Source organism: Hippocampus zosterae, chromosome 7 (genome assembly GCF_025434085.1).
Source record: "Hippocampus zosterae strain Florida chromosome 7, ASM2543408v3, whole genome shotgun sequence".
Lineage (NCBI taxonomy): Eukaryota > Metazoa > Chordata > Actinopteri > Syngnathiformes > Syngnathidae > Hippocampus > Hippocampus zosterae.
The window spans coordinates 16,879,057-16,890,764 of record NC_067457.1 but is presented as its reverse complement, the minus strand read 5'-3'; the positions used below and the strand labels follow the sequence as shown (position 1 = coordinate 16,890,764).

Sequence of the window (11,708 nt, the reverse complement as noted above, 5' to 3'; positions counted from 1 at the left end):
TTTTTTTTATACAAATGCAACTTTGGTGTACAGTAGCAACTGTACTGTACAATTTTCAGTGACTCACATGATGTACACTTATTGTCCAGCAGATGGCGTCCTCATATTTCTGCTGTGACGCGCCAACGACAGTAAATTTAATCTAATTTATTATTCAATATGCTGTCTGCTGAATGACGTCAACCTCTACAACAGACAGAAGCACATTTTCACCTTTGTTTTTCAAGTTTGTTGTCATTACCTCTGTGCGTGGTGTTTGCGCATTTATTTAAATGTTTACTCCGACCTCAAAGCTTTTGATTATTTTTGAAAACTCTAACTCATATACACGTACACACACGCATACACCATCATGAACCTGCACACAGACTCACAGCTGTGTTGATGACATTACAGTGACCTCACGGTTATGTGATGAGATCACACTGTGCTGACAAACAGGAAGTATTTTTAGCTCTGTTGCTAGCCGGCTAACAAGCAGAAAGAAAAGAGGGAAATTTGACGTTTATAACGCGCTCCGGGGCTTTGACTCACGCACACGCACACACACACACAACACACACACACACACATACACACAAAAGCCACAGACACTTGCAACCCTACACATATTCCAGGTCAGTGTTTGTCAGTTTGTTCTCATTAGGCTGTGTGTGCGTGTGTGTGTGTGCGTGTGTGTGTGTGTGTGTGATTGTATGTGTGTGCGCGCGCGGGTAAATAAAAGATGCGAGTGATGATGATGATGATGATGATGATGACACCCAAGCATAAATAATTTAAACTTTTGGGAGTGTTTTGATGTCACTGAATAATCTCTTTAGCACGCATGCTAACGCTCTGAAAACTGCCCCCCCCCCCCATTCAAACTGTCATTTGAAACCATAACCCAGCCTTGAAACCCTAAAATTGCCTTCAAATTCTCATTTAATGCCTGAATTGGCATCCATAAAATGGTCTTGAAAGACTAATTTCAACCCCAATATTGTCTTCACAGCCACGCCACCCGATTTTAACCCTTCACTGGAAACACTAATCCCATTTTGAATTCCTGAAATGGGTTCAAAACCTGAATTTGAAAACCCAATCTGTATTTAAGGCCTCAATGTGGAACCCTAACGCTCTCTTTAAACCCTAAACTGGCCCTGAAGCCCCAATTTCAAACCTGATCCTTTTTTAGGGCATCAATTCAATCAAGTCACCCTTGAAACCTTAAAATGACCTTGAAACACTTATTTGAAAGCTTGAAATTATTTTCTCCCTCCTAATTTGGAAACCCTTATCCTTACTGAAAACCTTCATTTCAAAACCTGACCCTGTCTCGAAAACCCTCATTAGGAATCCTAAAAATCTGAATGTTCTTGTGACCGTTGTTGTGCTGGTCGGAGGCCAACTTGAATTTCGGAGGCCAATTTGAATTTATCGATTTTTTGCGGTCTCTTATGCTTTTTTCCCCCCTCCAGCTGCCATTGGCCACACGAGCAAGACATCAGGATGATTGACACCTGCCGAAATTGACAGCAGCTCAAGAAGAGGTTGAGGAAGATGAGGGTGAAGATCAGGCGGGAGAGGTGATGACTGGAATTCTCCTTTAAGGCGTCAGCACGTGCGGCTGCAGATGAGCCGTAAAGAAATGTGCATACATGAATGTTAATGACACGCACGCCTGTGTCGGATGTGTAATGGAGCGATGTTGCTTGTCTGCCCTACATCTGCTGCTCCGCTCTTTATTACAGCTCACTGACCTGTGTGCGCTGCACGCGTGCGTGCGTGCGTTCGTGTGTGTGAGCCTCCCAAGCGTTGCTGCCGTTGCATGAAATCATTTTTTTGGGGTCATGTACGTGTATTCAAGTCTTGTGTGCGCACATAAGAGAGTGTGAGTCAGTGAAAGTGTGTGAATGGGGGTTAGGGTGTAGTATAAAATTGTGAATGTGTGAGTGCGTGAACCGAATTTGAACTTATGTAAATTTTTGACTGCGAGTGTTTGCGTATGAACGACGTGACCGCATTTGGTTTTGATTTGATGACTTTTATTACAGGTGCGCTTTCAACAGGAAGTAACAAACAGGAAGTGTGTGTGCATGTGTACAGTTGTTTTGTTTTTTAATTTTAAGCCCCACTTCCTGTTTGAGATTGTCAGTGCAGCCAGCCTTCTTCTGACATCCCATAATGGTCAGGCAGATCACTGTGTGTGTGTGTGTGTGTGTGTGTGTGTGTGTGTGTGTGCGTGTGTGTGGTCGTGCTCGCGTGTTTGTGCTTTTTGACACAAGCGGCAACATAACAAATAGCAGTCAAGGCTTCACTGTCACATTAAATCAGCTAAAAAACATTAGGATGATACTCATGACAATATCAATAAAAAGAGGACTTAAAGGGAGGTCAATTTTCCTCCAGAATGAACACAACAAACACGAACATTTAAAAGTCAATGTTGTCAAATGATTATTTCAAAACAAATTAAAACCACACCTTTAAAAAAATACAATTATTGTCTTTGTGCTGTTTTTTTTTAAACTTGGCGTATTGCAGACTTTTGAAAAATTCCTTGAGAATTCAAACGTTCAAGTTTGAAAGTTGTTGACATCGTCATCGCTGATGACGTTATTGCTGATGACTTCATCATTGTAAGAGCATTAAAAAAAAACCTGCTCGGTGACTTGGGAAAAAAAAGTCAGCCCAGCAAGTTTTATCCAAAGCATCAAATAACCATCTCGTGTCATCTACGGAAGCCATTTTTGTTGCTTCTTATTGCTGGTTGTCAAACGCATGCTCGATTGCGAGACTTCATAGGAAGCCACAAGCCATTTTCAGCTAGAAAAGTCTGCTCGGAAAAAACAAACAAACACCACCCGAGTTGAAAACGTGTTGAAAAGTGCTGCAGCAGCAAGTCATCGCATTGATGACCCATTGTTTTTTTCTGCTGGTTAGAGAAGGGCACCCGTGCCCTCCAAAATGGAAGAAAAGTGGAAGATTCCTGAGGAGGAAGAGTCGGGGCGACTCGGACTCGTACTTTGTGCAGACAGGTGGAATAACGGGAAGTCACTTTGGACTCCAGCGGAGTCACATGGAATCAAATGGAGTCAAGTGGAGTTACTTTGAGTCATGTGGAGTCACATAGAATCAAGTTGATTCAGAAAGATGGCATCAAGTGGAGTCATAAGGTGTCAGGTGGAGTAAGATGAGTCACGTGGTCAGACGGTGTCAAATGGAGTAACATGCAATCACATGGAATCAAACGGGGCGGGGGGCACCTCAGTCATGTTGGCGTTGACGTTGAATCGCCTGGAATCAAGTTGAGTCAGATGTGCTTCCGTGGAGTCACGTGATAAGTGCTGGTTGAAAAACACACATGCCCTGCAAGGTGGTATAAAAGTGGAAAATTCCTGAGAAGGATAAAGTTGGGTTCAGGGCGACTCAGACTCGTCCTCAGGAGACGTCGCCACTTTGTCCGTGTCGACGTCTGCCGCACCCTCGGGTGAGGCGGGCGTGGTTGGCGTCATCTTCTCGTAGGTTCTCCTGCGCTGGCGTCGCAACGTGTGACTCTGCAGCTCTTTTACCTCCTGCAGGACTTCCTGTGCCTCCTGCCAGGAACACATGGCCTCCACTAGGAGGCGCTCTGCCTCAGCACACCTCTTCTGGAGCTCTACTTCGTCCTGCTTCGGTTTTTGAGGCGTTTTGGTCTGACAGGTGTCTGACGATTCTGACAAGCTCTTGGATTTTTTGTGACCTTCGCAGGACGAATCGTCACCGCTGTGTGGACACGTCGACGGCTTGGCCGGCATATCCACGGCGCCGCTGTCTGGTCCCAGGGTGATCGGCGGCGATTCGGTAAGACGGAGCGCCTCTGAGGAGGGGTCCGGCGAGTCAATCAAACGAGGGGAGTCGCTTGGACAAGCGGAAGACCGGGAACGAGGGGAATCGACATCCCTGGAACGATTCTTGTGGGCTTTGCAGCGTGGAGATTCACGACTTCTCAGTCGGGGTGAGTCCTTACGTCGGGGGCCAGGAGAATCACCACCACGGCTACGAGGAGACAAAGATGACCTGAGAATGCATAAAAACACAAGTTCACCCAAGTTGGCGTCATAGGGAGTCATGCGTGTCTGCACGGCACCTGGAATGAGGTGAGTCTCCGCCCCTGAGGTGATGAAGACGAGGAGACTCCACCCCCTTCCCAAACGCTGCGCTTCCTCCTCTTTCTCGTTCGGCCTTGGCCTTCTGCAGCTCCTGTCACAAGACATGTACCCTCGTGGAGTCACATGGGGAACCAAACTAGTCAACGCAACTAGTCAATAAGATGATGAGTCAGTAGTATGAGCCAGCAACAAGATTTCATGGGACTAGTCAACATGGCTGACTACTGCAACTGACTAATGCTAAGGCAAAAAAAAGAAGAGCGTTAACCTGCAGTCGTAGTTCCTCGAGCAGTTCCTGCGCCCGTTGCATCTTCTGGGCGATGAGAGACTGCAGTTGACCCACGGGCTGCACCGAGGCTCCGCCCTCCTCTTCTGCAGGACGTCGGCTGAGAGCCCAACGCAACTCAGAGCGAATCATCGCCGGTCTGTCAATGACAGGAAGAGGCATTTAGTGGACTGGGATGGTTACGAGTTTTGATATCAGTCAACTATTAGTTTGTTGTTTCTTCAACTATTGTCCAAGTGAGTGTAAAGTGGGTAACAAAAGGATTTCGGTATAGATTTAAACAAGTATCATGGAGGTTGACGCATACGATTTGCTTTCGCGGGCCACATAAAATGATGTGACGGGCCGGATCTGGCCCCCGGGCCTTGGCTTTGACACCATGACCTAGATAGTGATGGGCAGTCATTTCCAGCCTTTGTGTCCACCTGGAGGAGAGGACTTCATCCATGGATGCGCAGCGGCTCCGCCCCACGATGCTGTTTCGCTTCCCAGGCTGAGGGGTTCTGGAATGTTTTTGAAGGACCTGAAAGAAGACGCACGCTCACATCAACACGTCCTTCCATGATGCGTTCGATCTCCTTACCTGCAGCTGTTGGCTCTTGTGCACCTTGGAGTTTTCCAGGTGGGAATATTTCCCCCAGGAACGCTCGCTTCCTCTGGGCAGACTTCCCGTCTTCACTTTGGGTTCCTTGGTTCGCACTCGCAGTTTGGACACGTCCGTTCCCGAACGCTGACGTCCGCCGCCTCCGGCCGCCGCCGTTGCCGCCCGCCCATTGGAGCCCACGTGGAACACGCTCTCCCAGGAGGTGCCGTCACATTCTGAGAAGCCCTCCTCCTCGGCCACTAGATCGAGGGCCAGCATGCCGTGACAGGACGAGGAGGCCTGGACATCCAAAAGGAGATGACAGATGAGAAAACGCAAGTCAGATGCGGCAGACCACTTGAGGGCGCCATACCACGGTCATCAAATGTCCCCGGGTGGGAAGACGGCGTCCTTGCGGGATCTTGGCTCGGTCTCGGGTGGGATGCACCAACACATCCTCCTCCATGGTCACCTACACGCAAGCGGATGTGGCGGTCGGGGGGTTGGGGGGAATAAAGAGATGAGGACGTGTTCAAGGTCACAACTAATTCATTAATGTCCCCCTTGGAGGTCGAAAATGATGTGTTGGAATCACGTGCAAGTGCTGTCCATCCAGTGGATTCAAAGGATTCGTTTCCACTGCGTTGCTCACGTGAACATACTTGTACTTGTGGACATTTGGACACGTGGACATGCTTGTGTGGATGTGCGCAAATAAGACCAAAAGGACGTGTGATGACGTGTTCTCGGACACACGTGGGAGTGTCGTCACGTGTACATACGTACATCAAAATGTGATTGTGTAGACATTTAAGCGTTGCAACGTTAATGTGGATTTATTGAGTTCCAGGATGGATTTTTGTTGACATTTTCAGGAGTGGACATGCGGACATCTCCAGACTTGTTGCCATGAGGTTGATGTGGACATTTGGATGTTAATTGCGGGAATTTCACATTTGGTTGTGTGGCTATGCGGAGTTGTGGACATGATAGCGTGTTAAAAAAAAAGAACATTTGGATGAGTGACTGCGTAGTTGCTGACCTGATCCAAAACTCTATTTTTGGCCTTGGCGATGGCGACATTGAGAGCGGTGATCCATGACTCTTTCTCCTCGGGACTGACGGCCAGGAAGAGAAGGTTGGGAACCTGAAAGAGGACGGACGATATGTCCGGCTCATCACCTGCAGACGTCGCGATGACGATTGTGTTCCCCGTTTATATGCATGCGAGTGTCCATCACACTCTCAAGGGAAGGGATATCACATCTTTTTACACGCCGTCCATACTGGAAGATGAGATGACTGTGGTGAAGATGAGGATGAAGATAGCAGCGGGGCTGTGTACTAACACCAATGCTAACACCGTCAGATTATTCCGCTACGACTCGTCCTGTGACACACTAATGGGATTCTGTGGATTAAATCTTTTTACATGGAGGGAAAAAAAAAGAAAAAAAACAAGCCCCAAGCTCAGCCAGTCAGAACGGCTGAGGCAGAGTCATCGTTGGCATTAAATTCAGCCCACCGCTCACCAGAGGGATGCCGGAGAAAATCCACCAATGACGACGTAGCGACTTTCAGGCGGGGATGAAGTAAATCTCTTTGCGCGTCCTGTGACATCACTTAAACACGCAAAAGAGTCCCGCTGCTGCACTTGGGAAGCTTTTCCAGCACCCGAATAAAACCAAACGCAAAGTGGCCCAAATCCTCAGGGTGACATCATCCAAAAGCTGCAACACATCCTGACGCCGGGCCCAACATCCTCAGCCCAAAGCATCCCAACATCCTGAAATGATTCCACCTCAAAACCTTTTAGTTCCTGAAGCCATGCCGACACGATTCAAAACCTTCCCCCGAAATGTCTCCACCTCATAAAGATGCCAAATTACGAAACGACTCCTCGTCCTGAGCCCACCTACTTCCCAAAACACCTCTTACCATGAAATCCTCCTCGCCCTGAAAAACGACTTCCATAAACTGTCCTAAAATAACCCCCCCCCACAAAAAAAAATCCCACACCCAGGATCCGAAACTCTTCCACACTTCAATTGCATCATGACATGACAGGAAATGACATCACAGACGATGACACGTGGGCTGTGCTGGGAATCATTTCCTACCCACTGTGTAGTGAGTGGGTGGCCCGGTGGTCCAGTGGTTAGCACGTCGACCTCACAGTGCAGAGGTATCGGGTTCAATTCCAGCTCCGGCCTCCCTGTGTGGAGTTTGCATGTTCCCATACGTGGGTTTTCTCTGGGTACTCCGTTTTCCTCCCACATTCCACAAACATGCACGGCAGGCTGATTGAACACTCAAAATTGTCCCTTGGTGTGAGTGTGAGCGCGAATGGTTGTTTCTTTCTGTGTGCCCTGCGATTGGATGGCAACCGGTTCAGGGTGTCCCCCGCCTACTACCCGAAGAAAGCTGGGATAGGCTCCGGCACCCCCGCCGCGCGACCCTTGTGAGGATAAGCAGATCGGAAAATGAATGAATGAATGTGTAGTGAGTTGTAGACAAATTGATGCGCTGGAAAATAATAAAATTCATTTCATTCATTCATTCATTCATTCATCTTCCGAACCGCTTGATCCTCACTAGGGTCGCGGGGGGTGCTGGAGCCCATCCCAGCCGTCTCCGGGCAGTAGGCGGGGGACACCTTGAATCGGTTGCCAGCCAATCGCAGGGCACACATAGACGAACAACCATCCACGCTCACACTCACACCTAGGGACAATTTAGAGTGTTCAATCAGCCTGCCGTGCATGTTTTTGGAACGTGGGAGGAAACCAGAGCACCCGGAGAAAACCCACACAGGCAAACTCCACACAGGGAGGCCGGAGCTGGAATGAACCCGGTACCTCTGCACTGTGAAGCCGACGTGCTAACCACTGGGCTACCGGGCCGCCCAATAATAAAATTAGTCCGCTATATAAAACCCCTTTGTACCGATTCAGGAGTAAGGGATGAATGGATGATTTCCAAATGTAGTCGCTAATCAATATATCATATAATTGAACCCTTTCGTGCACCCTTTAATCTGATAACACGAGAAGTTGTCCACTGTGGCGACTGCTGTCCCCGAAAGGGTTCAGGAACGATCTAGGCCCGCTCTCAAGTCACTTTGATTGAATTTGGAAATCCCAAAATGGCTACTGCATCAAAATCTTGATATGGTGTTGACTGATGAATGATTCTGAGCGCAGTTATGTGCATTTGGAATCTTTCAACACTCGCCTACTCCCGGACAAGCGTGACAGGGATTTTTTTTTCCTTCCTCTAACTGTCTAGGTGCATTGTATAAAAGACCCGCTCAGTGATGACGGAATGGGCAGGAGGCGTTGAACCGACCGTGTTGCCGCGCCGTCGGCATCGGATGAGCGTGAAGCGGCTGTGGTTCTTCTTGCTGCGACTCTTGGCCTTCCTCAACTCTTCCGAGCGCTCGTAGTCAGCCAGGTCCACGACTTCCTGAGATTTACGCTCATCCCTCACCTGAGAAGGTAAAACAAGACAACTCTCAGAGAAGACCGCGACGCTGTCGTGCAATATTGAAACGCGTTCACTCAAATTGCGGAAATTCTTCCCCTTCGTGTGCATTACTGAAAATCTCTGGCACTACATCCAGACACGCAGCTGTTGTGACGCCATTGCCTTTGGAAATTGCAGCCATACTGGTCGCGCGTACAGAACCGCATGACCTGCGCGAGCGCTCAGTGCAGACAACTGTTACGTAAGAAGGCGGCGGTACAAACGAGTCAATAAGTGTGTCGATATGTGATCGACATGATACTGGCCGGCGCTTCACACAGAACACACGAGCTTACGCACGTGCCTCTCGGTAGGCGCGCATGTTCTTTAGCGGACAGGAGGACGCGAACTCTTGCAAGGCATGCATTTTTATTTTATTTTTATTTTCTCTTTGATATTTAGGCTAATTGGGACCTGATGAGTGTAAAAACAAAGAATTATCTTTCTACTTGATGTAACGTCCTCGTAAGTGGACGCCAGGCCCTTATAGTCCAAAATTTAACATTATAGTCTTGAAAACCAAAGACGTCATGTCCACACATGTGGACGCCAGGTCCCAGGAGGAAACGGCGAGAGGGATTGATAATAACGCCTCAATGCCTCTCAGCTCGTTAGTGCGGCACTAATAACAGTCCTTTGATCCTAACGCGGAGCCGACACATGATTGCGCGGTGATAGTTAATGCACGCGTTCAATAGCATCATTCATTCGAAATCTCAGCCTGGAAATGACTAACTGCGTCTTTGCGTGCGCGTGCGCTCGCGCACGTGAGTAAATATGCATTTGCGCAGGAATCCATGTCTTTGCAAGTCCGTGTGCAAACGAATGCTCATCAGTGTGTATCAGCTGCAGGCTCGGTGGTGTCACGTGATCTTTGATTCAGTCGCACGTGTTGACTGCTCAGCCGGCAGCCCGCGTCTTTGGGTTTGCCAATGCGCGTTTGCCAGCGTGCATGTGTTTCGATGCGACTCTGCGTTTTTGTAACAATAATGCAATGTTTGTATCTGACCACATGTCTGTTTTAGTGTCTTCCTGTTTGACCGTGTGCATGTGAGTGACTGTGAGTGACTTTGTTGGGATGGGGGGTGCGCATGTTTGTATGGGTGTTTAGCTGTGTGCAATATTTTGTGGATATGCACCTTTGTATGTGGTGTGTGCATGCGTCCGTATGCACTGTACCTGTGCTCGCATGTGTTTCAGTGCCTGTGTATGCATATCTGCCTGTGAGCATGCGTGCGTGGTGAACACACAGACACACACACACACACACATGCGCGTGTGATGCTCGTCATTCTGACCTCCTTCTCCGATATGAACAAGTGTTCTCCTCTGAGGACCACGTAGCGACTCCTCCAAAGCTCCCTGAAGATCCCGCGCCCACAGAACTTCCTCAGCCAGCCGAGCTTATCCGGCGGAGGTGGGGCACCCGAATAGGCCGGGTCCTGAGGCCCCTGTGCGTACACACACACACACAAACACACACACACACACACACACACACACATTGATGATATGTGCTCGCAATGTGTGGATATGTATCTGTGTGTGTGTGTGTGTGTATGTGCACGGTCACTTTGTTAGAGCTTCAGATTTTGTGAAACAGCGATATAAATAATGTCCATATGTTTTTATATATGTATATTAGGTACACTATGGATTGAGCTCCTGTAATTTGATCATATTGATATTGTTGTATATATACAGGTATATATATATATATATATATATATATATATATATATATATATATATATATATATATATATATATCCATCCATCCATCCATTTTCTGAACCGCTTAATCCTCACTAGGGTCGCGGGGGGTGCTGGAGCCTATCCCAGCCGTCTTCGGGCAGTAGGCGGGGGACACCCTGGATCAGTTGCCAGCCAATCGCAGGGCACACAGAGACGAACAACCATCCACGCTCACATTCACACCTAGGGACAATTTAGAGCGTCCAATCAGCCTACCGTGCATGTTTTTGGAACGTGGGAGGAAACCGGAGCACCCGGAGAAAACCCACGCAGGCCCGGGGAGAACATGCAAACTCCACACAGGGAGGCCGGAGCTGGAATCGAACCCGGTACCTCTGCACTGTGAATATATATATATACATATATATATATATATATATATATATATATCATCTTTTTAATATATATATATATATATATATATATATATATATATATATATATATATATATATATATATATTTTAAGATGCTGTTCGCCTCTTAGAGATGGCCCGGAGCTGCGCGAAAAATCACATTATTATTCGCAACTAAATATTCAGTGACGTCACTGAATATTTAGTTGCGGACATGACGAACTCTTCCTCGGAGGTTTGCTGTTGTAGCCGATGAAGTGACCAGGTAAGGGACTCGGGAGCACACGAGGGATGGAGACGATGGAAGAGAGATGAAGGTCCGAACTTAGGAATGGATGATTAATGATGATGGAGGGATGAATGTGTGGCGCACGCGCGCGATTCACGTGTGCGTTCCTACCGGTCCTGCGTGGTTGCTCTTCTTCATGCTCGCTCGCTCCGTTTTCTTCTTCAGCTTGGTCTCGTTCTTCTCGGTTCGTCTGTTGTCTGACGGGTTGGAGGCGGCGTCCTGCCTGCCTGCCTGCCTGCCCACGAGCGCGCACGTATGCGTGCGTGCGGGTGGGCAGATGCTTCCCCTCGACGTGCACGCGCGCTTTAACCTAGATTTCGAGGGCGCGTCAAGGCGCCATCTGGCGGCGCGAGCACGCTCGCGCAGGTCTGAACAAAGACGCGCGTCATATTTTTTTTTTGGGGTGGGGGGGGGGGGGGGTAGAGTTCGTGATATTCTCAGTGAGTGTGGTTTTGAGGTGTGGCAGTAATTTGCATATTGCACTTGCTGCAATGCCAAGGCACTAAATTGAAGTGATACATCTCAAATGAGAGACGAACCTTGTACGGCAGGGAGAGTTACACTATCTCACCCAAAAGTAAGTACACTCCTCATATTTTTGTAAATATCTTTAATTACATTCTTTTCATGTGACAACACTGGAAAAAAACCCACTTGTAGAACGGTGTCAATTAACTCGGCCCACACTATTACAGTGAGCAGAGCGAGAAACGAGTCCACCACAACACAGTCGCGGTTTACAGGTATCACAATCGCCCCCCCCCCCCCCCTTGCAGAGCCCG

General features: G+C 48.2%; 1 protein-coding gene across 1 annotated transcript; it reads right to left on the bottom strand.

Moving 5' to 3' along the window:
• Nucleotides 1-2,005: 2,005 nt before the first annotated feature.
• On the bottom strand, nt 2,006-11,468 carry plekho1a (pleckstrin homology domain containing, family O member 1a). Its single transcript, XM_052071110.1, has 10 exons — nt 11,038-11,468; nt 9,826-9,978; nt 8,351-8,491; nt 6,045-6,149; nt 5,376-5,474; nt 5,003-5,302; nt 4,845-4,942; nt 4,402-4,558; nt 4,112-4,224; nt 2,006-4,041 (listed from the first exon to the last, which is right to left on the bottom strand). The coding sequence occupies exons 1-10, from the start codon at nt 11,062-11,064 to the stop codon at nt 3,402-3,404; spliced, it is 1,833 nt and encodes a 610-aa protein (XP_051927070.1). The 5' UTR covers nt 11,065-11,468; the 3' UTR covers nt 2,006-3,401.
• Between the last annotated feature and the right edge of the window lie 240 nt (nt 11,469-11,708).

Excerpts from the sequence above, each read along its gene's own strand:
- plekho1a (XM_052071110.1), bottom strand. The coding sequence starts at position 11,064 with ATGAAGAAGAGCAACCACGCAGGACCG. Across the intron at positions 9,979-11,037 it reads AGAGCAACCACGCAGGACCG|GGGCCTCAGGACCCGGCCTA; the intron begins GTAGGAACGCAC and ends GTGTACGCACAG. Across the intron at positions 4,943-5,002 it reads ACAAGAGCCAACAGCTGCAG|GTCCTTCAAAAACATTCCAG; the intron begins GTAAGGAGATCG and ends GTCTTCTTTCAG.